The sequence below is a fragment of the Thermothelomyces thermophilus genome, chromosome 1 (genome assembly GCF_000226095.1).
Source record: "Thermothelomyces thermophilus ATCC 42464 chromosome 1, complete sequence".
NCBI classification, from domain to species: Eukaryota; Fungi; Ascomycota; class Sordariomycetes; order Sordariales; family Chaetomiaceae; genus Thermothelomyces; species Thermothelomyces thermophilus.
In genome coordinates, this window is record NC_016472.1 from 10315871 (window position 1) to 10338948 (window position 23078).

The 23078-nt window shown below is 43.7% G+C and overlaps 4 protein-coding genes across 4 annotated transcripts; 1 reads left to right on the forward strand and 3 right to left on the reverse strand.

Moving 5' to 3' along the window:
* Window positions 1–99: 99 nt before the first annotated feature.
* On the reverse strand, window positions 100–1029 carry MYCTH_2299719 (uncharacterized protein). The gene has a single exon (XM_003660848.1). The coding sequence runs from the start codon at window positions 838–840 to the stop codon at window positions 202–204; it is 639 nt and encodes a 212-aa protein (XP_003660896.1). The 5' UTR covers window positions 841–1029; the 3' UTR covers window positions 100–201.
* Window positions 1030–1843: 814 nt separating this feature from the next.
* On the reverse strand, window positions 1844–3207 carry MYCTH_2299721 (glycoside hydrolase family 61 protein). The gene is made up of 4 exons (XM_003660849.1): window positions 2898–3207; window positions 2721–2814; window positions 2287–2630; window positions 1844–2154 (listed from the first exon to the last, which is right to left on the reverse strand). The coding sequence occupies exons 1-4, from the start codon at window positions 3021–3023 to the stop codon at window positions 1990–1992; spliced, it is 729 nt and encodes a 242-aa protein (XP_003660897.1). The 5' UTR covers window positions 3024–3207; the 3' UTR covers window positions 1844–1989.
* A 594-nt stretch (window positions 3208–3801) lies between these two features.
* On the reverse strand, window positions 3802–6237 carry MYCTH_2299723 (uncharacterized protein). Its single transcript, XM_003660850.1, has 5 exons — window positions 5698–6237; window positions 5568–5600; window positions 5179–5510; window positions 4657–5113; window positions 3802–4556 (listed from the first exon to the last, which is right to left on the reverse strand). The coding sequence occupies exons 1-5, from the start codon at window positions 5852–5854 to the stop codon at window positions 3928–3930; spliced, it is 1608 nt and encodes a 535-aa protein (XP_003660898.1). The 5' UTR covers window positions 5855–6237; the 3' UTR covers window positions 3802–3927.
* A 7777-nt stretch (window positions 6238–14014) lies between these two features.
* MYCTH_2052313 (uncharacterized protein) lies at window positions 14015–14182 on the forward strand (the record flags this gene model as incomplete). The annotated part of the gene is made up of 1 exon (XM_003660851.1): window positions 14015–14182. A coding segment is annotated over one exon (168 nt), but the record flags the coding sequence as incomplete, so codon positions are not given.
* Window positions 14183–23078: the final 8896 nt, after the last annotated feature.

Below are 23078 nucleotides of genomic sequence, written 5' to 3' on the forward strand. Positions count from 1 at the left end.
AGGAATTCTCCTCAGTTTTTCGAACAGTCTCCTCAGAGCTGGCTCCAACCTTTCGGTGACTCAATGGACATCTGACGGGGGACGACCCCCATCAGATGTCAAAGCAGCAGCTAACTTCAAATCCCCTCCCTCCTTTAAATCTTCTTCAACTACCATTGCTTTCTCTCTCTCTCTCTCTCTCTCTCTTCCCCCTCCTTCCTCTCACAATCCATACTCTTTTGCCTTCCCCTTGGCAAAATGCATACCGGCCGCAAAGTGAAACAGCTTGGCCGCGACGATGGTCCTCTCCCTCTGGCTAAACTCGACGAGCCGGTCGTAGAGCTCGTCGAGGGGGACCACGACGCGCTGGATGTGCTCGCCGTCCTCGAGGCGCTGCTCGGGCAGGGGCTCGTCCTCGCGAAGCCGCACCTCCACCATGGTCATGCGCAGGGTGGCGCTGCTCAGGCCCGGGTCGGCGGCCTGGACGGGGCTGATGCTGACCACCTCGCACTCGTACCCCGTCTCCTCGCGGAACTCGCGCACGGCCGCCTGCTCGGGCGTCTCCCCCTCGTCCACCAGCCCGGCCGGCCACTCGACCGTGTACGCGTCCAGCGGCGGCCGGTACTGCACCACCAGCAGCGTCGCCGGCGGCCGCGACGGGTGCAGCAGCACGTTGCCCATGGTCACGGCATCGACACCCCCCGAGCTCTTGGCCCGCGTCTTGCGCGACGCCGCCTCCCACGTCCGCGCCGTGCCCGTCTGGTCCACGTACGAGATCTTTTGGAGCGCGATCCACTTGGCCTCGTCGGTGGGGAGGTCCGTGACCGATGTGATGGTGGGCTCCTGGATCTTCTTGGTCATCTTGGCGCCGCTGTTGTTGCTGCTGCTGCTGATGATGATGATGGCGTGACGGGCCGAGTGTCCTGGAGGGCTAAAGAATCGGCGGGAGTGATGGGCGAGCTTGTCGGCGGTAGTTTCTTTCCAGCGCCAGTTTTTTCTTCTTGGTAAGACAATGAGTCGTTGGTGAAACCCTCCCCAAGAAGGGCAGTGGCGCGCAATTGGGAGGGCACAAGAGGCGGAAGCGGGGCCGAGAATTAAGAGACCCCGCATGCCACCCACAGCCCCGACCGCTAAACTCTAACCGACCAAATCTAGGAACCGGCTAGTATATAGGCCGCTAAATAGCTCCTTGCTGCTCAAACTTACCACCGAATTAGCCGTTTACCCTATAGAAAGGAACCTAGTATATAGCACATGGCTTAACTATTTAAGACTAGAAAGACCTAGGTTGGCTAGCACTTAAAGTCATCTTCTAGCTACTTCTCCTTTTCTCTATAGTATATTAGTATTCGGGATTAGGCGTTAAAGGAGGGATAGAGGTTTTTATCTGGCCTATTAGGTATGGTTTCCTTTATATATAATTAGAGAGGCTCTAGTATGCTTATTAGTATAATGGTATAAGACAAATAATAATATATACTAGCTTGTTTAGTAACCTTCTAATACTAGTGAATGTGGCTCCTCTGTGACCTGGGTACCTTATTCACTGCTGCGTAGTGAGCACCAAATTTCATCCACTCTATTAGTACCCTGTAAAGAGAGACAAAGGACGGAAATAGGGTAAGGCCGGGCTGGTCGGAAGAGCTAATCATGGAAGGTGCGATCAGACCCAAGAGCACAGACGGGAGACCTCGGGCCCCGGTCTCCCAGGCACCTATTATCCACCTGAGGTAATTCCGCGGTCGCATTACATCACTGGGGATTGGCTTCGGGCTTTCTTCTCCCCTACTCGCTAGGTTGGGGGTGGTGCTCAGGGGCTACGTAACTCAGCATCGCAAAAAGGGCAGAAATGTATGCAACTTGTGCCGCAACAGTGATGTTTGTATTTGATTGTTATGGGTTCTAATTAGATCACCAAGGTGTAGGGAAAGGAGGAGTAAAGAGGAGTCCTCCATGACAGATGCCAACCTGTACTCCGGGGTCTTGCTCCAACGACGAAACCTCGCCAACTCAGAAGTAGCTGCTGTCGATGACCGGGGGGCCCGGAATAACGTACTCGTTGAAATCGTTACCCCAGATGTCGACAAGGATGCCGGGGTCGTTGGCACTGTACGCGCCCGGGATCTTGACTCCGGCAGGCAGCTGGCCCCCTTCGCCGCCGGAAATCCTGACTTGCTATTAATTGTAGGAAGAGAAACAGTTAGCGGGAAGACATCACCCGAATGAAGGGAGGAAGGAGAACGAAGAGGAAGAAGAACGAAGAGAACGGCAAGGGACGGGGAAGAGCTCGAGACTCCAGAAACTTACATAGCAGCTCATGTAGAACTGCGCGCCGCCTGGCTGGTTGGCAGTGTGTAGCGCGATAGCCTCGGCCCGGACGAGATAGTCGCCCGCGGGGATGTGGCTGGGGATCTTGAAGGTGCGCTTGCCGCAGTTCTCGTTGAGCTTGTCGGTGCCCCAGGTCTTGGTGCTCGCGTCGTAGCCGAACTCGTCCACCTTGAACCAGTCGCCGGACCCGTCGGCAGTGGAGGCGTCGTCGACCTTGCTCATGTAGATGAGGACCGGGCCGAAGTGGTTCCCGCCGATGGCCTCGTTGGCGCACGAGCGGTCGCCGGGCTGCGCGTGCATCTCAACCGTGAACTCGTCGCCGGCTAGCCGGGGGAGGAAAGGAGGCCTACGTGTTAGTAGACAACGGCGAAATCAATCAAGCGGGGACTGGTCTAGAAGTCGGGAGCCCGTACCGTTCACCTCGCAGAAGCCCGACACCCCCTTGGTGCCGCCGACGTTGCAGGTCATGTCGCCGCTGGTCACACTAGTGACGGGGCTATTGTTGGGCTGATGAGAAAATGTTAGAAAATGTTAGTTCGCCGGCCAAGAGTCTCTGGGCAGATAACCAGGGGCGGTTGTCTGTGACTGACCGGCATCCGGGTGCACAGCGTATCAAAGTCGGTCGAGCCGCTGCTCGCCTGCTGGAAGATGGAGTGGGCCGCAGCATGCTGAGCAAGGAGCCCAGCGGCGAACAAGGCCGGGGTAGACGACTTCATTTTCGGTCAACTAAGGCTTTGGACTGAGAAGTTGTTGGCGATCCTGGTGCTCTCTCTGCTGCTGGGCGGCGATGCAGTCCTATATCAAGCGGAATCCCCACACGAGTTTGGCGTATAATTAACAGCTGGGCGCGCGGCTATCTAGTGAATGATGCTGGCTCGTCTGTGTCTCGAAGATCGACCACAGGGTAGGGAAAGGGAAGACAGGAAGACGGGGTATTTATACTGCGTAATCGTCCTGAACATTTCCAAGACCCGGCTCTCCCTCTTTCTGGATGTGGTCTTCGATCTCGGTACCATACCTCCCGTCAGCCCACTGCCGAATCCTGAGGCCACCTACGGCCATGGACGATTCTGCCCATGCTTGCAAACCGATATTGGATCGACAGGTATCACGGCCCGTCGAGTCGAGCGCCAAGCCTCCATGCCGAGTTCGCGCACGGGTGAGAAGCGATCAACAACGGCGCGGCACGAGTTGGGGATGTCGTTGGCCGCTAAGCTATTTAAGTGAATCAGGATTGGGCCCGCCCGCGCGCGATGCCCACCCGGAAGTGCGGCGCTCGTTTCCCCAAGTCGGCTCGATTGTCTCGGAAGCGCGACTCCAGGCCGTGCCGCGGTCCCCACCCACGTCTGTATTTATCCAGCAGTTGGGAGTGCCGAGGGGCAGATCTTGAAGCCTAACACCTCAACTCAAAGGAAGCGGATCTTGAGCGGGAACATGACGACAAGAGGGCTTGCTTGATGCCTCATCACTTGTCAACCCAAGAACGCGCAATGCGAAGTTGGACAAGGCTCGGCGGTAAATTGTCGCTCTCATTTCCCCGTTTCTTTCCGGGAACAATGCATAATATATTTTTATCTGAGAAAACAAATAACCGTCGTCTAGCTGCGAGAGACAGACACATCAGCTTCTCCTCCCTGTCACCAAATCGACCTCCTCGGGCCGGACCCTCTTCGTCTTCTTGACGAACTTCCACCACAAGATATTGATGATATACACAGGGATTCCAATGTACGAGGTAAGGAACTTGTCGACTTGGAAGTGCGGGATGAACGCCGAATAACCGCTGAATATGATGATGAGGGCGGTGATGGCCAGCGCGATGTACGCGCCCCACGGCAGGAGGGGGTTCCGGTACGGCATCACCTCGCGTGGGACGCCCTGCGCCTTCATGGCCTTGATCATGGCCAGGTAGCTCACGAGGACGGCTATCCAGTTGAGCGCGCCGAAGACGGTCACCAATGACACGAAGTAGCCAAAAACCGTCGCGGAGGACTTGGTCGCGTTCATGAAGCCGAGGGCGATGAAAATGGAGGAGAGGGCAACGGCCGGAATCGGCACGCCGCTCTTGTTGGTGCGCTGGATCAGCTGAGGGGCCTGGCCGTCCTTGGCAAGGGCCCAGGCCGTGCGCGAGGCGAGGTAGATGTCCGAGTTGGCGGCGCTGATGGTAAAGATCATGAGCAGACCGTTGACAGCGTCGTCGAGCTTGTTGACACCGGCGATCTGCGCGGCGACGACGAAGGGAGAGGCCACTGCGGGTAGGTCGTCAGTACGGCGTCTCGCGGTTATTTTCTTAGAAAAGGATGGAAGGGGAGGAAGGAGGAAGTGGGGGTGGTATTAAGAGGGACGTACATCCGCTGGTGCCCTTCTTGGTGGCGGCCAGCAGTCGCTCGCTATTGTAGGGAACGGCCATGCCGAGAACCAAGACGCCGGCGACGTAGAAGAAGACGATCCGGAGGAGGGTCTGGTTGACGGCGCGGGGAACGTTCTTGCGGGGGTTGGGCGTCTCGCCAAACGCCACGCCGACGAGCTCGGTCCCGAGGTAGGCAAAGGTAGCCTGGACCAAGCAAGCCCAGACGCCGAGGAAGCGGCCGGTGGCGCCGGGGATCACGGCCGTGTCGCCGCCCGCTGATGCCGTGTACTGCGCAAAGGCGCCCGGGTCCCGCCAAAAGACGAAACCGGTGCGAACGCCGTTAGGGCCACCGCCGAGGGCAATGATGAAGCAGAGCAGGATCAGCATCAAGATGACGAGGGCCTTGACCAGCGACATCCAGAATTCGGCTTCGCCAAAGAATGAGACGTGGATCATCTGTTGAGAATGTCAGTCAGCCGCTCCCATCGGCTGCCTGGCTTGGGCAAGGGGGAAAGGCGCACATTGAGGGCGACGATGGCGACGCCGAAGACGACGATCCAGACCGACACGTTGATGTCTGGCCTCCATTTCTGCAGCAGAATCCCCGTAGCAGTGAGGTTGTTCGGTAGCACAATGACGTATTTGAAAAAGTAGTTCCAGCCCGTCGCGAATCCCATCGCCGGGTCGACAAAGCGTGTGGCGTAGCCCGAGAAGCTCTTTTTCATCGGCAGCCAAGCACCCATCTCGCCGAGCGCGACCATGACCACGTAGACAACGAAGCCCATGAAAGCGTATCCGATAAGCAGTGACCCGGGTCCGAATTTGAGGGATGTGCCGGTGCCGATGACGAGACCTGCGCCGAGCGTCAGCTCCCGCCCAATATCTGGAGCCGCGCTGGGTCAAAACTTACCGGTTCCAATCGCGCCCGCAATGGCCATCATATCTGCAACGACACCGCGCTCCCCGTTAGTGCTGGTCTACTAATCCGGGTACCTTCCCCCTCCTCCTCCAACACTCAACAGCACAAAACAAATACGCACTCAACTGCCGAGGCTTCATCCCCCGGTGCAGGTCATCTTGGGCCTCGTCGACGACGCCTTCTTCGCCGCTCAACTCGGACCGAGGAACATCTTGGACGGGAGTCGGCGACTTCTCGCCGCTCTCACCGTCGCGGGTCTTGGAGAAAAATCTCGCCATGCTGTGCACTCGCGGCCGCTCGCGGCCCCTCTTTGCCCTGGAGGAAGGAACAGGGGGACAGAAAGCAAGTGGAATATATGAACTAGCGCTAGGACCCCGGCCGACAAGTCAAAGGCGCAGAGGGGAACCAAAGTTGATTGGGAACCGATGAAAACGATTTACGGCGGCGGCCGGGGGAGGCGATCTGAGATGGTTAATATAGCACGCGCCAAGCTGCCGACCGATGTGCAAAGAGGAGGTTATCGTCGGGACCCCGTTCGGTGTGTGAAAGTGGAACGGCAGAGCGCGGAAACGCATGCGCCCGCGGTCGCCGCGTGCTGGGGAAGAGCGTGCCAACAGGGTTTCGATGTTTGACCAAGAAAACATGGGGTCAACCAACCGTATTGCGTGTTAACTATGGCTCGACCCTTACCGGGCCGGATCTGCTCATCGTCGCATGGATCCATTGTTGGGACTTGATAACGTGCTTGGTGGGTGCATGGAGATGTACACTACCATGTGGTCGAGGTTACAATTTGGTCCCGGTTGGGCATGTCTGACGAGTTATCGCAACCGCCACAGGGATCAATAACAGAGGTGGGTTCAGCCGAGGGTAGAAGGGGGGATTGCTCGAAACCTCCCCTCTGGGCGAGCGGGATCTGGAAGGTTGCACATCAGTGGGGAGCGAGCAGCCCCCTTCGGTGTCCCAAAGAGCAATCCGTCCGGTGCATCCCCGTACACTAGTATATAATCCGTACATCACTTGCGAAGTGCTTGACAGTTCGGCCGACAAGCATTTGTGGCTGCTAGTACTCCGTACGGAATCCACTTCAGGTTCCAAGGATGGGCTGCCTGGGCAATGGTGGCAGAGAGGCCAAAAGTCTGTCCCCGTTGGATGGACTAGATTGAGATAAGGCTTTGCGGGGAGTTAATGCAGGGAATGCTCCGAAATGTGGGTCAGCCAAGGCGCTATCCCATGTGTGGGGCGGCAGATGAGGAAGGTGCTCAGCGATAAATGCATCATCTGCTTGCAGGTCGCGGCGGAGAAGACTTTGCTGGACGCGGGGTGCACCTGGCAAGGCCCAACAGCACTCAGCATCCGGCTGTTGCCGCAGCTCCTGTGTTTTCTGGTAAGAATTGGCATCACTAGTTGGTGATCGGTGTGTGTTTCCGTTTCATAACACTACAAATTACACTCCACTAGGGAGAGTATTTGCTCAGGTTCGACTCGGGCCACTTACTGGACTGGTAATGTTGTGGAACTTTGCTTGAGCGCAACGAATGAAGCAGTGCGCTGCTCGTTGCTCACTCTCGCTCTTCCCTGGTCGGTGAGCGGATTGCGCCACCGAATGGGCAGGCACCAGGCTGTGGCTTTCCGGGCCTCTCAGGATCAGGCTAGTGGGCTGATGATAGGTACAGTACGAACTACTGCGTAGTGTGAGACACCGGTGGCTCTTGCTTACGGAGTACACTATTTCATTCGGCGGCTTGGCCAGGTTACTAAAGCTGATATCGTTTACTACGGCGAGTGGTGGGTTAGTGTAGTGAAGCACTGTTAGTGCAGGTTGCAGTTGTTTCCCTCTCTTCGCCTCCCCGGCTTAGAACGTTACAGCAGGTGGCGAATCCTCCATTCGACGAAGCAGTACTGGTAGTACTCCGCACGCTGTGTTCCGCATACTTATTTACAAGCGCATCGAAAGGCAAACATGACCCCGCCTCGGTAGTAAGGGAGGGAAGACAGACCTTGGTCGAAAAGGACAGAACAAGGCAAGGGTACGGTATACTAGAAGGACAGAAAAATGGCAGAATGCCGGGCCCTGGTTGTCAGGCTTTTGGGTAGTGTTCCCCATAAGTGTGGATCCTCGGCTCAGTCTCTGTCAATCCCCGGCACAAAGTGCGAACACTTTAAGGTCGCTTTAGCTCGGTACACTACCAGCACGCACCGCTTTAGTGTAGACGCCGTCCCGGGGCCCGACCCCAAGTCTTGGCAAGCCTAACCCGACATCAGCCTTGCCAACGGTTCAGGCTCCTCGGGGGTTGACATATGATCTTTCATCATAGGTGCGTTAAAATACCACCTTTCGAGACGAGGTACGATAGAATATTTACTGCTTTTTCCATTGGAGGTTGGGAAAATAGTGAACCATCCCCTAGGCAACAATTCATCACAGTGCGCCAGGAATTCGAAGCCTGCGCCCAGGATAGTAAGCACAGAGTCGTCATTTCATAACAGTACAGCATTTCGAAGCTCTCAGGAAATTTGCCTCGCAATGGCACCTCGCTATGGATTAATTAGGGCGTGCTATGTTTGAAGATGTGCTCCCCGTCCGCGTTTACTCACCACAGCTGAGACAACCTCGGTATAATTGCCGAACGCAGTAATGAGCTTCCGGGAGCGTTAAAAGCAGTCTACAGTAGGTGGCTATACAAAGGAAAAGAGTACCTTGTTAAACTATCTACAAAGGAGATAAAACGACTAATATTTATAGACAAAGGAACTAGCCAATACGTTAAATAGCCTCATATAGCTGTAGCATATATATAGCTAATACTCTTAGAAGCTCTATAGCTTCTAACATACCCCCTAGTTAAACGTGATAGTCGTTTAACTATGCTTTATAGTAATACTATTCTTAGTATTATATCCTTTATCGCTCTTACCTTAATAGCTCCTTTAGGGGCCTGCCTTCTATATTTAGAAGTCTAAAAGAGTCAGGTATAATAGAGCGATTCCTTTAAAGCTATAGATTAAATATAGCCTAAGGGCTAGGGACCTCCTTAGCCTTACAGACTAGTAGGACCTTGACCTATACACGCCCTATAGCCAGGTCACTAGGGCACCCTAAGGGGACTAACGTGGCCGGCCTTCTACGATAGACCTATTCTAGGCCTCGGCTAGGCTAGAAGCGACCTATAGGGATATTACGGAACGTAGGAAATCTAATCACTACCTACAGGCCCTAAATGTCTCCCTCTAGGGGACCAAAGGGCCTGTACCGGCTAGTAAAGGGTAGGACTAGAAGAGCCTAGACGAGGAGGTCACGCGGGCCGAGGCGGCCTACCTTCTACTCCGGCTTGGTAGGTAGGTATCGGCCCCGGCCGGGCCTGTTTTCCAGGGCCTAGAGGAGCTTCTACAGGCCTTTAACAGGCTTATAGAGGCCCTCGAGGAAATAGCTACGGTCTCGGCCCTGGCAAAGAAGGCTAGTATAGGCGGTAAATGAGCTCGATGGTAGACGAAGGAGGTTTAGGAGGCCTGGAAGAGGGCTAAGGAGGCAGAGAGGGCCTATAGGGGTACCCTAAACCCCTATACGTAAGAGGCACTTCGGTAGGCCCTATAGGACTAGGCTAAGACTATTACGGCCGCGAAGACCAAGAGCTAGAGAGCTACGTTATAGGAGGTAACTAACCGGCCGGACCTGCTATAGAGGCTAGAGAGGTAGGCAAGGCTATAAAGCTACCTACCGGTCGACCCCTTAAAGCTTTTAACCTTCGAAAGAGGGCTTATAACCTATTAATAGAAGGCTAAAGCACTAGCTAATAAGTTCTTTTTAAACCTAGAAGTAGACCTATTAAATATTAATAACCTAGATCTAAATAACTACTAGGAGCTAAAGTTTAAAATAAGCTAAGAGGTTATGGTAGGCAAAGTTAAGGTAGTATTAGCTAGGGCGGCCCTATAGAAAGCCCTAGGGGAGGACCTCCTCCTTATAGGCCTATTAAAGGCCTATAGGCGGCCACTCTACCAGATATTAGCTAAACTAGCCTTAGAGAGCCTATAGCTTGGCTATTTCCTAGCCTAGTTTAAAAGGGCTAAGATAGTAGTCCTCTATAAGCCTGGTAAACCCTTATAGGCTTACTTTACCCTAGGTAGCTATAGGCCTATAATGCTCTTACTAATAGTAGGTAAGGTATTAAAGGCTATAGTTGCCTAAAAGGTAACAGCCGTTATAGAGGCCCATAGGCTTCTCCTAGCTAAGTAGATAGGTAACTAGGAATATAGGTCTATAGAACTAGCCATTTAGCTTATTATAGCTTAGGTTTAGGAGGCTTAGAGGTATAAGGTAGCTACTTCCTTCCTATAGCTCGATATCTTAAGGGCTTTTAATATGTCATGGAAATATATATACAGATGCCGCCTAAGCCACTAACATAAACGGGCCAATCAAGCTAAAGGAATGATAGACCAATCAGGACAGGATCACACTTAGTAAGGAATGATCCTAGCAGAAGATCACTAGCTTACAACATGAGCTAGGTAAGCCAATATAGAGGATCACCACGACTGCTAGTGATCCTAGGATTATATATATATATAGATAGTCACTTATTATAGTAGACTCTAAGAGTTTACTAGTAATAGTAACCTTTATAATTATAGTACTTATACCAAGCACCATTATTAACTACTATAAGAGATAATCCTAGTATTATTATAAACCCTTTAGCTTTACCAAATCCCTTAGACGACCTGCCTACTTGTCCTACTTAATCTACCTTCGTCTAAACCCTTTTAGAAAAAGTCTAAGTTAGGTTCGTTATACGTTGCTATCACTCCCTTTATTCTATTATAGTTTAGAATAGAGGTAACTTCGACCTTAATATTAATATAGCTACTAACGTTATAGCTAAATAGCTACTTACCTAGCTTAGTTAACTCTATTAGCAAATCTAGGAGTTAGACTAGAGAGATAAGGCTGCTTAAGCTTGAATCAAGGAACTTGAGAATGGCGAAAAGCACTTGTAAAAACTAGTTAACGAGGCCTACGCCAAAATCAAGGCACTCGAGGGCGCCAAAGTAAGCCGTATCAAGATCGAACTACCTGGTGAATACAGAGGAACCAAGGAGGATCTTGTAGGATTCCTGACAAACCTCTAATCCTACTTCTAGCTTAATGATAATAAGTTTCTAGATAATAAAGCCAAAGTTCTCTATATAGCTACAAGACTAGAGGGTAAGGTACTTAGATAGTTTAAGCCTATATGGAATGACTACCTTACTAAGGAAGACGAAGACAACCGAGACGCGTTTATATGGATAGTCTTTCGATCCTATGACCGTTTCGAAGAAGAGCTTTAGAAGGTTTTTAGCGATAAAGACAAGAAGATTTATATATAAGAAAGACTTGCTAATCTCTAATAGACTAAGTTAATAGCTTCTTATGCTATATAGTTTAGATAAGACATACTTAAGTCTTAGCTTAATAATAAGGTATTAATATAACTATTCTATAATAGCTTAAAGGAAAAGGTCAAAGACAAACTATATAAGTATAATTAGCCTAAGACTCTAGATAAATATATTATATAGGCTATTAGAATCGATAATCAACTTTATATATAAGAGTAGTAAAAATAAGGTCAAATAAATGGAACTATAGTTAAGGCTAATAATAAGAAAAAGCAAACATATATTAGTACCTCATATAGGATATACCCTAGAGCTATAGATATAGATATAATATAGAAGTAAGATTAAAAGAAGACGACTAAAGATAAGTCTAATATTACTTACCATAACTATAGAAAGAAAGGGCACTATAAGTAAGAATGTCGAAGCCTAAAGAAAGAGTAGAAGATAGTCCCTAGAAAGGAAATTACGGCTATCGACAAAACTACTAAGGATGTTATCGAAGTAGCGGCTATAAGCTATAAAGATAGGGGCAGTAATATAGATAGTCTTGGACATGATAGTAACGGTAAAGACAAACAAGCACTGTACTCCGAACTAGTCATTATAGACTTAGAGATAGGTCTTGCCGAATAGGATATAGTAGAAGAATATATACTACTAATTTCGATTCTCCTAGCCTTGAGATAGTAGGGTTTTACAGTTATATAAAGGCGGGATAGATCGTAGATAACCGATATCTAAGGAATCGAGAGACCTAGACCTAATGTTCTATTCCTCTAGGAACGAATTGAATAGTACCGTAATAAAGTTTTCCGACTTAATATAGAACTAGACGAATAGGATAGACGCTTAACTCGACTTGCCTAGTAGAGCGATAAGATAAAGGACGAGATAAGGGAACTCTAACGTATTATAGAAACTATTAAAGGAAAACAGCCTATAATATATAATAGGCCTAATAGCTACGCCAAGTACCTTGATGACTAGTAACTTAGTAACGATATACGGAACCTAGAATACTAGTTTACGCGTACGAACCGTGGAAAAGATAAGCGTATATAGGAAAGCTACTAAAAGAAATATTCCTATCTTAGTATTAGGGTACCTATAGTCTATATATAATAGGAAGGATTTAGGAAAGAATTCTAATACCTCCTAGGTAACGCTATATAACTATACCCTCGATATAAGGCATATATATAAGTACCCTAGTTCTAGTATATAGTATATAGATACTAATACCACTTCCGTAATAAATTCGAAAATAATCACTAGCCAACCCGATAAGGAAATAAGGATAGAAGCTTATACCCTATAGAATAGGTCTACAATATAGGAAACAAAGCGGCTGAATTGCTCTAGAAGATCGAAGCCTGTGATCTAGAAGGCATTACGATAGTTCTAAGATAAGCCTAGCCTAGGCATTACGGAATAGGACAAGATATATAGGACTCGTGCTAGAGTAACGATTACCTCTATCACGTAGACGAAAAGAAATCGCGAATTTAGGAGCTCTAGATGAAGCTATAGTATATACGACGAAAAGCAGAACGGACTTAATAGTAGGAAGCTATAAGCACTTAATAGCTTATAGAAATAAGTACAATCGACGAAGCTACTATTAGCTAAACAACCGAAGAGGTTAGCACTGACCTGGGAAACGGGTCAGGGCCCTTCGAGGGGCCTGGAAACCATTAACGCCTATGTAGTGGCGAGTGGTAGCATAGTATAGGAGGAACTAGCGTAAGAGACCACTATATCGAGACCTCCTGGCAGAAACATAGAAAATCGCTATAATCTTTGGACGATAGTAGTAAGACAAGCGACTATAGATAATAGTACAATGGAAATGGCATGAAATGCTTATACTAGTAGATAGTAGAGCAGAGATAAACCTGATTTCGCCAACGCTTGTAAATTAGCTATAGATACCCTAGAGAATAAAGCAGAAGCATAGTATAGTCAAAGGGCTATTTCTAATATAATAGGTATATAAGAAGACTAAACTAATTAATATCATTATAGTAAGGAAGACTATAGTAGTTATATTTAATATTATAGATATAGGTAACGACAAAGATATAATATTAGGGTTACTATAATATAAAGATTATGACCTAGACATTAGCTAGAAGAATAGTAGCTACCTACGACCCTAAATAGAGTCATATTTAACTAGCGAGATAGAGAGTATATAAGGATTACAAGCAGACGATACTTAGGGGAAGGCATATCCTACGAATCTACTATAAGAGACAGACAATAGTAGGCAGACTACTACAGACTCTAGAAGAAGTAATATAACGACACCGATATTATAATAGAAGGAACGAGCTAAACCGCCAATAGCTATTCTCTCCGTTGACAAATATAGAGCACTATAATTAGAGTAGTAGATTAAGACAGGAGAAATCGCTAGCATCGCTATAGACAGAACCAAGTTCGTATACTATTAGAAAACCGAGAGACGAGACAAGACTAGGGAAGTACCGAAGGAATACGAAGGATACCTAGCATTCGAACCAAAATATCTAGAAGGACTACTAGAATACGGCCTATAGGATTACGAGATCAAGCTTAAGGAAGGAGTATAACTAAAGTTCTTTAAGATTTACCATATAAGCTAAATATAGAACAAAGAACTTAAGCGATATTTGGAGGAGAACCTTCGAAGAGGATATATCCGCCTGTTAACATCGCTAGTAGGCTACCTAATCCTATTTATACCTAAGAAAGATAGAAAGCTATAGTTATATGTTAACTATTAGTAACTTAACGAACAGACTATAAAAAACCGATACCTATTACTACTAATCTCATAGCTCCGAGATTAGTTGGTAGGAGCCTAATATTTTACACGTCTTAACTTACTATTAGCCTATAACTATATATAGATCAAAGAAGGTAACGAGTAGAAAACGGCCTTTAGGATACCCTATAGCTACTATAAGTACCTTGTTATACTATTCAGACTTACGAACGCGCTAGCAATATTCTAGGCTCTATTTAATCAAGTTATCCGCCCCTTTCTCGACAAATTTACGGTATATTATCTCGACAATATACTTATCTTCTCTAAGATAATAGACGAACACCGAAAGTATGTAAAAGCAGTGCTAGACACGCTATATACGTATAAACTATTAGTTAACAAGGAAAAGAGCGAATTCTATATTAGGAAAACGGTATTTTTAGAATATAAGATATCCCTAGGATAAATTTGGATAGAACCTTTAAAGGTTAAAGCCATTAAGAATTAGCTATGACCGACGTTAGTCATAGAAGTATAAAGCTTCATCAGATTTATAAACTTCTACCAGATGTTTATTAGAAATTTCGGAGCAATTATACAACCTTTATACAAACTTACTAAGAAGAGCGCTAAATTCTAATGGGAAGAGTAATATAAGTAAGTATTTATATAGATCTATAATGCTATTACCGAAGATCTAATACTAGTACTACTAGACCCTAAGAAGCTATTTAAGGTAGAAATAGACGCTTTAGACTATACCATCAGAGGATAATTAGAATAACGAGATAGATAAGGAAAGCTATATCCTATAGCCTTCTTTTTAAAGAAGCTCGATAGACTACGTCTTAATTATCTAATCTATGACAAGGAACTACTTACAATTGTCAAAGCTTTTAAGGAATGGTGACTATACCTTAGTAATACGACTAAACTAGTACAAATATATATAGATTATAAGAACCTACGATACTTTATAACAACGAAAGAACTTAACAGACGACAAATACGATAGGCAGAATTCCTCGCGGAATTTAACTTTGAGATCCGCTACAAGAAGGGTAAAGAGAACGTACGAACAGACATCTTAAGCCAACGAACGGATTATATAGAAGGATAAACGGAAATAACACCACCGTTATTCAAGGAACGAACAGACAGAACGCTATATTACAAAACGTAGACACCTATAGAAGATGATCTACTTGACTCGTTCCTAGAGTATTACGTAATCTTTCAAGAAGAAAGGATTAATGAGGCATAGTATCAAGTAGCACCCAGACTACTAGTACCTAACGGAGTGGAAGAAAGAGATAGGAAACTCTAGTACCGAGGCAAAGTATATATCCACGACAGGGATCAATAGCTACGAATGATTCGAGAACTCTATAAGTCAAAACTCGGAGGATATAAAGGAGTTACAAAGACTATTATACAAGTCAGGAAATATTATAACTTTCTATAGTTAACGGTACAAGTTAAGGAAGTCGTATAGAATTATAACATTTACAATCGAAGCAAAACGGCACGATATAAGCTGTATAGGCTACTTTAGCCACTGCTAATAGCTAACAAACTATAGAGTTTAGTTACGATAGACTTTATTACGAAGCTACTAGAATCTAAGGACATGGCTACAAGAGTAATTTACGATAGTATTCTTACTATAGTAGATTGCCTAACTAAATAGGTATACTTCTTTCCCTATAAGGAGTCCTAGATAGCGGAATAGTTAGTAGACGTAATCTATTAGCAAGTTATATTAATATATACTTAGCCGTAAGAATAGATCACCGATAGAGATACCAAGTTTATATCGAAGTTCTAGCAAACGTTAATATAATAATTAGACATTAATAGCAAGCTATTAATAGTATATTACCTATAGACTGACGGATAAATAGAGCGACTAAACCAAGTTATCGAGTAGTATCTCTATTCTTACGTTAACTACTAGTAAGATAACTAAGTTATACTATTACTAATAGTATAACTTGCTTATAATACGACACTAACGGAAACGACCAAAGTCATACTATTCTTCGTGAACTACAGATATAAAGTAGACCTTAGGCAAGGACTAGAGGTTATAGTACCGAGAGCAGTAGTCAAAGCGGAACAAATGTATATACTATATAAAAAGCTTAAAAGGGAACTCGAGTTTGTCAAGACTAGAATAAAGAACTACTACGACAAACACAGGCTCGAGGGACCTTGCCTAGAGAGGGGAGACAAAGTCTACCTAATCGTACGAAACTTACGAACTAAATAACTAAGTACGAAGCTAGACTTTAAGAAGATCAGACCCTTTATTATTAAAGAACGAATTTCGATATCTAACTACTAACTATTATTACTATTATCTATATAACTACAGACGGATATTTTTTATATTTTACTTCTTAAACTAGTACTAAAGAACGCTAAGGTTACTACATATATTAAAGCAGAGGACGAAGAGGAAGAATAGGACGTTAAAGAAATTCTAGATTTATATATCATTAACGGAGAACTATAGTACCTAGTCAAATAGCTTGATTTCAGACTAGAAGATAACTTATAGGAACCCGTTAAAAACTTAAACTGCCTTAAGAAACTAGAACAGTTCTACCGGCAGAACCCGGATTAACTATAGGCACTAGCTTAGATAAAACGGTCAAGTCGGCCTCCGACAAATCTAGGCCTAAAGAAGACTAGTTAAATGGGACGTTAGTACCCTAGGACTATATATTACTAATAATACGTGCCTCGAAATCCCGTACCTTCTGTTCTTCTGCTTCTATTTCCTCTAGAGACTATATACCTTGACAAAATAGCTTAGAACCCTGCTCCTTTAAGAAACGTTTCTAGTAACGAAGACGAGCTAATCGGCCAATAGCCATCTAAAGTTAAGTCTAAAGAACAAAAAAGGCCTCTTTAGTATCGGCCTCTTTTTATTCTATACATTTTTATTTAGATATGATCTTCGTTACTATAAAAGGTTAGCTACAAATATTAAGGTAATAAACTAGGTTATAAACAAGTAGACGCTACGTCGGAACTATTGTAAGAACGACCCTAACGTACGCACTTGCTATAACGAGAAGAGCCTAACGCTATACAATAAGCCAAGTTCCGCTTAAAATACCATGAATATAGTATAACGTCTACGCTAGAAGAATTAATAAAAGAAGCAAGCGTGGTACGCTGTTAGGATTTTAAAGATCAGCGCTTAGAGATATAATCTACTATCTTGTCAGCCACTAGTAGTACAGAAAAAGGGAAAAGTTACAAGGCATATAAAGAAAAGGATATTAGCGCTATTTGAAACGACCTAAAGAGGGCTTTCAGGTCGAAAGCCTTGGAGGGAGGGCATCGTATCACGGAAATATATATACAGATGCCGCCTAAGCTACTGGCACAAACGGGCCAATTAAGCTAGAGGAATAATAGACTAATCAGGACAGGATCACACTTAGTAAGGAATGATCCTAGCAGAGGATCACTAGCTTACGACATGAGCTAGGTAAGCTAGTATAGAGGATTACTATGACTACTAGTGATCCTAGGATTATATATATATGTAGATAGTCACTCGTTATAGTGGACTCTAAGAGTTTACTAGTGATAGTAACCCTTATAATTATAGTACTTATACTAAGCACCGTTGTTGACTACTATAAGAGACAACCCTAGTGTTGTTGTAAACCCTTTGGCTTTACCGAATCCCTTAGACGACCTGCCTACTTGTCTTGCTTAATCTACCTTCGTCTGAACCCTTTTAGAAGAAGTCTGAGTTGGGTTCGTCATATAATACTATTAACTATACCTAGCTACTAGCCACTTTATAGAGCTAGGGCTTCCTAAAGTGGCTAGTGGTTTAGGTTAGGGAGTGGCTATAGGATAGGGTAGCTATCCTTTACTTTGATAGCTAGGAAATAGAGGATATAGCGGTAAGGGCCAGGGTCCTATAGGGGTTACCCCTCTCCTTTATACTATTTATCTTCTATATAGCCTCCTTCTACTAGGCCATTTACTAGGCCAGCCCTATGGTTAGTTTGATAGGCTTTGCTAATGACACTAACCTCCTAGCCTTTAGGAGGGCCAAGGAGGCCTATAATGGTTAGCTATAGAGGGCCTAGAAGGCCTACCTCTAGTAGGCAAAGACCTAGGGTATAGCTTTTGCCCTGGAAAAGTACAAGCTTATCTACTTTAATAGGGGCTAGAAATAGTAGTTACGACCGCTAGAGCTCCTATAGCCTAGAGGGGATACTACTACTATAGCCTCGTCAAAGTTAGCTAGATTCCTTAGGGTCTAGCTAGATTAGAGGCTATAGTAAGGCCCTTACTATACAAAGGTAGCTAAGAAACTAGAAACCTAGGAGTTTGCCTTAACTAGGCTTGCTATAAAGACCTAAGGCCCTGGCCTCCTATAGGCCTACAAGGTCCATACTAAGTATATCTATAGTACCCTAGCTTATAAGGCCTTGAACTTCCATAAGCCTACTAAGCCAGGGGGTAAGCTAGAAGGCCTTGCTAAGGAGCTATTAAAGGCCTAATATAAGGCTCTTCGAGTAGTTACTAGGGCCTATAAGGCTACCCTCATCCGGTGCCTCGAAATAGAAGCCTAGGTGCCGCCCCTTGACCTCTATCTTAACAAGAGGTTAGCCGACTTCGAAGCCAAACTTGACTAGCCGCTCCTATAGACTAGGGCAGACCTAGGGGCCTCCCGGGTCCCTGCAAGGGCCCTTATCTAATAGGCCTGTAATAGGCTAAGCCAGAGGTTCCGGAAGAGGAGGGCCAGGGCGAGAGGCTAGGAGCCGAAGCCTATAGCCCTAGAAGTAATAGGGTCGACGGTCCGGCAGTAGGTTTAGGAAGGCTATAGAGGGGGTCAACCCCCCCTATAGACCTTACAAAGAAGGCCACAGGCTATAGAATCAGCCGTATTAGCTAGCTAGAGCAACCGGTAGAGGGCCGACTAAGCCGGTAAGAGGATATAGCACGTATCGGACAAGGACCCTCCGTACCTAGTTTTTACAGGGGAAGGCCTATAAAGGCACTAAGGCCCAATAAAGGCCTAGAGCTCCCTATTAGTATAGGCCTATATAGGGGCTATTAGCCTCCGTGACTTTCTTCTTAGGGTTTAAGTCCTAGGGGTCAGTACCCCCTACTATACCTATAGCTAGGGGAAGGAAATTGTAGAGCACCTAATTATATAGTGCCTAAACCTACTAAGAAGCCGAACGTAGGAATCCTAGGAAATACGGTTATAAAGGGACCTAGACCTTGTTCTACAGGGTATAGGGACCCGTAACCATCGTTTGGCAAGGAGGGTTCTATAGTAGCTAATGGACCTAGGGAGGCTCCTGGAGTACTACCTTGTAAAAAGGCTAGACCGGGAGGGAAGGCCTCTATAGGGCTATTCTAGCTATTTCTCCTTTTCTTTGTAGTGTATTGGTACTCCGGATTAGGTGTTAGAGGCAGGACAGAGGTTTTTATCTGGCCTATTAGGTACGGTTTCCTTTGTATATAACTAGAGAGGCTCTAGTATGCTTATTAGCATAGCGGTGTAGGACTAATGATAATAATAATAATATAGATTAAATATAGCCATTATAACTATAGTAGCGATAGTATTACTAGTTTTAATTATAACAATGATAGGATAACGCTTTTTATACTTAAATTAATAGATAACTTATTAGGTATACCTGCTATGAACATTATAACTACTAGTAGGTTAACTCTTACTCTTATAATGCCTCGAAAGTATAAGCGTATTAATACTTCTAGACTATAAGTATTCCTATTATCTCTATTCGATTGATTTTATTACTAGTTTCATAGTTTTCTAGTGCTTTGCTAGTTATATTAAGATTATTTAAGCTAATTAAATATGGTAATATTAAAGCTAATAAGCTTTATAAGGTACCCTATAGAATATATATTTGGTTAGCTCTAATAAGACGTTCTTTTAGTAAATATTATAATTATTCTAACGCTAGCTCTTACTACTATTATTATACCTATAGTTACTATAAGTATAAGGATATATATATTAATTACCTATTGTTATAGGCCTAGGCTTTACCTAGGCTAAACAATGCTAGGCTTTGCCTAGCAATAGACTAGACCTACCTAGTAACAGACCAGACCTACTTAATCTACCTAAGCGTATATAATTAGTTCGCGAGATATTCATAGGTCATTCGTAGGGCACATGGTCAGGGCCTACTTAGGGCCTAACCTAGAGCCTAACTAGGCCCTACCTAGATCATATACGTATACACTAAAAAGGCACTCCTCTATATAACTCTTATATTCCTCCTCTTTTTCCTCTTTAAGGTAGTTAAATAAAACATTATACGCTTATCTATAGATGCTATAAGGCTAGTATATTACATTTCGACTACCTTCCTTACTAGTAGTAACTCCCTAAGGGAGTTATTAATAATATAGTTATAGTAGATTTAGGAATATACGGGCCCTCGGGCTTAGTAGAATTATAGGAGCTTGTCTGCTCCCTTTAAATAGTAGTAGAATAGTAGAATACTATAATCGATACCCTCTAGGTATCCTAAACCTAACCTGTCCTAACCCCTAAGTTAGCTAGGGTGCCTTATAAAGCTTAACGGCTATAGCGCAAGCGTCTCCTAACCAGATAACCTTTCGATGGTAAAAAGGAACTCTTTATAGTATAGAAGAGTATAATAGAATATATCTTTATAGCTAATAGAGATTTTATTGGCTCTAATCATAACTAATAGGTTTTTATTTAGGAAAACCTCATACACTAGGTATAGACCTAAGTTATAGCCTATTATAAATCTACAGGCCTGAAAGTTAGGTATAACCTGACTTAGTTCCTCTAATATCTTAAGAGTATTTTCTCTAACCCCTATAAGAAGATAGTAGCCTTATTAGAACTAGAATTCTTATAATAGAGAGACGATAAACCGTTTACTACCTTCATTATTTGGTTTAAGGCCAAGCTATTAAAGGTAGGTAGCCTCCTTTAGGGTGATAAGCTATACCTAATTAAATTATAATAATATCTCTCTCTAAAACTTAAATATATAGTGGTCGGATAAGGAATTCCTTAGGATAATTATATAATAATAATTAAGAAATACTATAAGATTACCATAGATCTTAAGGCTCTTTGGCTTAGTAATAAGTATTACCAGATATAAGGGTAATAAGTAGTATCTAAACTATAGAGAGAGAAGGATATGGATAGAGATATACTAATAACTAGAATTAACTTATTATATATTAACTTATAGAGAAAGAGACCTAATAAGGATAAGGTAGAGAAATATAAGGATAATACTCTATAGGTAAAATAGGTTAATCTAGAAGTATATATAGCCTAATAAGTAGCTAGAGTATATATCTAGTATAGGTAAAAAGGTCACTTTATTACTAAATATAACTTTACCTTTACTTTAAGGCTAGTATAGTAGAACTAGTTAAGAACTAATATTAATACCTTAGAGGCTAAGGATTAGAAGGAAGATGACGACCTATCTAACGAAGAAGATAGGGAGCAGGGAAAAGAGTAGCCCCTAAGCAAAGTCTTACAAGGGGGCTAGAAGATTATAACTACCTAGAAGATAAGTTTATAAAGATTAGCAAAAGAATAGACAGACCTCCTTTTCTTATTCTAATCTTTCTTAACTCTATTAGCTTTATAAATGCTCAAGTAGATAATAGATATTCTAGCTATAGTACTATTAGTAAGAGAATATATTAGAAGCTTAGAATTAAGTAGATTAGTTTACTTACTATATATACCTTTAGGACTATAACTAAGCTATAACTAGACTAGAAGATCACTTAGATAACCTATATTACAATAGATATCGATGGCTAGGAGAGCTAGGCCGTATTCTATATAATCCTAGGACTTATATATAACATTATACTAGGCCTCTTATAAATAGAATACTAGGAAGTTATATTAGATATTTATATAGGTATTTTTAAGATTAGAATATAACTAGGACTACTTATCTATAGGATCTCTTCATAGCCTAGATAAATGGAAATCTTCTAAATAATAGGTATAATCTTTATAGGTATAATATAAAGGGTATAAAAAAAGAAAACTCCTAATATATTCCTAGTTACTAGTATTTAGGAGATAATAACTATCCTAGAATCGAGACACTAATTTAATAGAGACGGCCTAGGAAAAGGGGGTACCTAACCTAAGCCTAATATAGAGTTAGAGGTTACCTTACTAGATAAACTTCGCGACTTTGCTAACCTCTTTAATAAGGAGAAAGCTAGCGGACTCCCCCTATATTATAGTACGGCCGACTATTACATTAAATTAAAGGAAGGCCTAGATGGAAAGATTCCTAAACTCCCTTAGGGGCCTCTCCATAATATATCATAAGATCATTTATTAGAAGTCCGAAAGTAAGTCGTTAACTTACTAGATAAGGGATAGATCTATACTAGCTCCTCTTTAGCCGCTACCCCCATCCTCTTAATAAAGAAAGTAGATAGGGGATAGAGGTTCTATATCGACTATTAGGCACTAAATAAGATTATAAAGCAAGATTGGTACCCTCTTTTACTTAATATCTAGGCGGCCTTTTACTATATCTGGATTATAGAGGGCTATAAGTATTTAGTAGTATTTTAGACCTAGTTTAGCCTCTTTAAATAGCTTATCTACCCCTTTAGACTTATAGGTATATTTATGACTTTCTAATAATATATTAATAACGCTCTTGGTCCAATACTTAGAGATTTTATAATAGTATACCTTAATAATATCTTAATCTATATATTAGGTAATAAGAAAGATTATATAAGGTAGATAAAGGATATACTCTAAAGGCTATAGAAAGTAGGACTTATATTAGATCTTAAGAAGTATATATTTACTATAAAAGAAGTTAAGTATCTTAGCTATATTATAGAGGTAAGGGCTTAGGTTTACCTAGACCCTAAAAAGCTAGCTACTATCCATAAGTAAGAGGTACTATATAAGGTTTAGAGAGTATAAAGTTTCCTAGGGTTTGTAAACTTCTACTGAGACTTTATCCCTAACTTCTCTAAGTTAATTATACCCTTAATACGATTAACTTATAAGAATACCTTATTTTAGTAAGAGACTAAGGAATAAGAGGCCTTCGAAGCTCTTAAGATAGCTTTTATATCGGAACCTATCCTAGTATAATAGGATCCTAAATAGGAGATAATACTTAAGGCTAACTACTCTAGGATAGTATTAAGAGGGTACTTATCCTAATAAGAAGAAGATAGAGTCCTATATCTTATAGCCTACCATTCTATAAAACTATCCCTAGCCAAATAGAATTATATAATAAGCTAGTGCCAACCCTCTAAGGCACTACTCAGCACCT

Coding starts and splice junctions, on each gene's coding strand:
- MYCTH_2299719 (XM_003660848.1), bottom strand. CDS start 840: ATGACCAAGAAGATCCAGGAGCCCACCATCACATCGGTCACGGACCTC.
- MYCTH_2299723 (XM_003660850.1), bottom strand. CDS start 5,854: ATGGCGAGATTTTTCTCCAAGACCCGCGACGGTGAGAGCGGCGAGAAG. Junction 5,511..5,567: donor TGCGGGCGCGATTGGAACCG/GTAAGTTTTGAC, acceptor CGCTCGGCGCAG/GTCTCGTCATCGGCACCGGC. Junction 5,114..5,178: donor TCGCCATCGTCGCCCTCAAT/GTGCGCCTTTCC, acceptor CATTCTCAACAG/ATGATCCACGTCTCATTCTT.
- MYCTH_2299721 (XM_003660849.1), bottom strand. CDS start 3,023: ATGAAGTCGTCTACCCCGGCCTTGTTCGCCGCTGGGCTCCTTGCTCAG. Junction 2,631..2,720: donor GGGCTTCTGCGAGGTGAACG/GTACGGGCTCCC, acceptor TCCCCCGGCTAG/CCGGCGACGAGTTCACGGTT. Junction 2,155..2,286: donor AGTTCTACATGAGCTGCTAT/GTAAGTTTCTGG, acceptor TACAATTAATAG/CAAGTCAGGATTTCCGGCGG.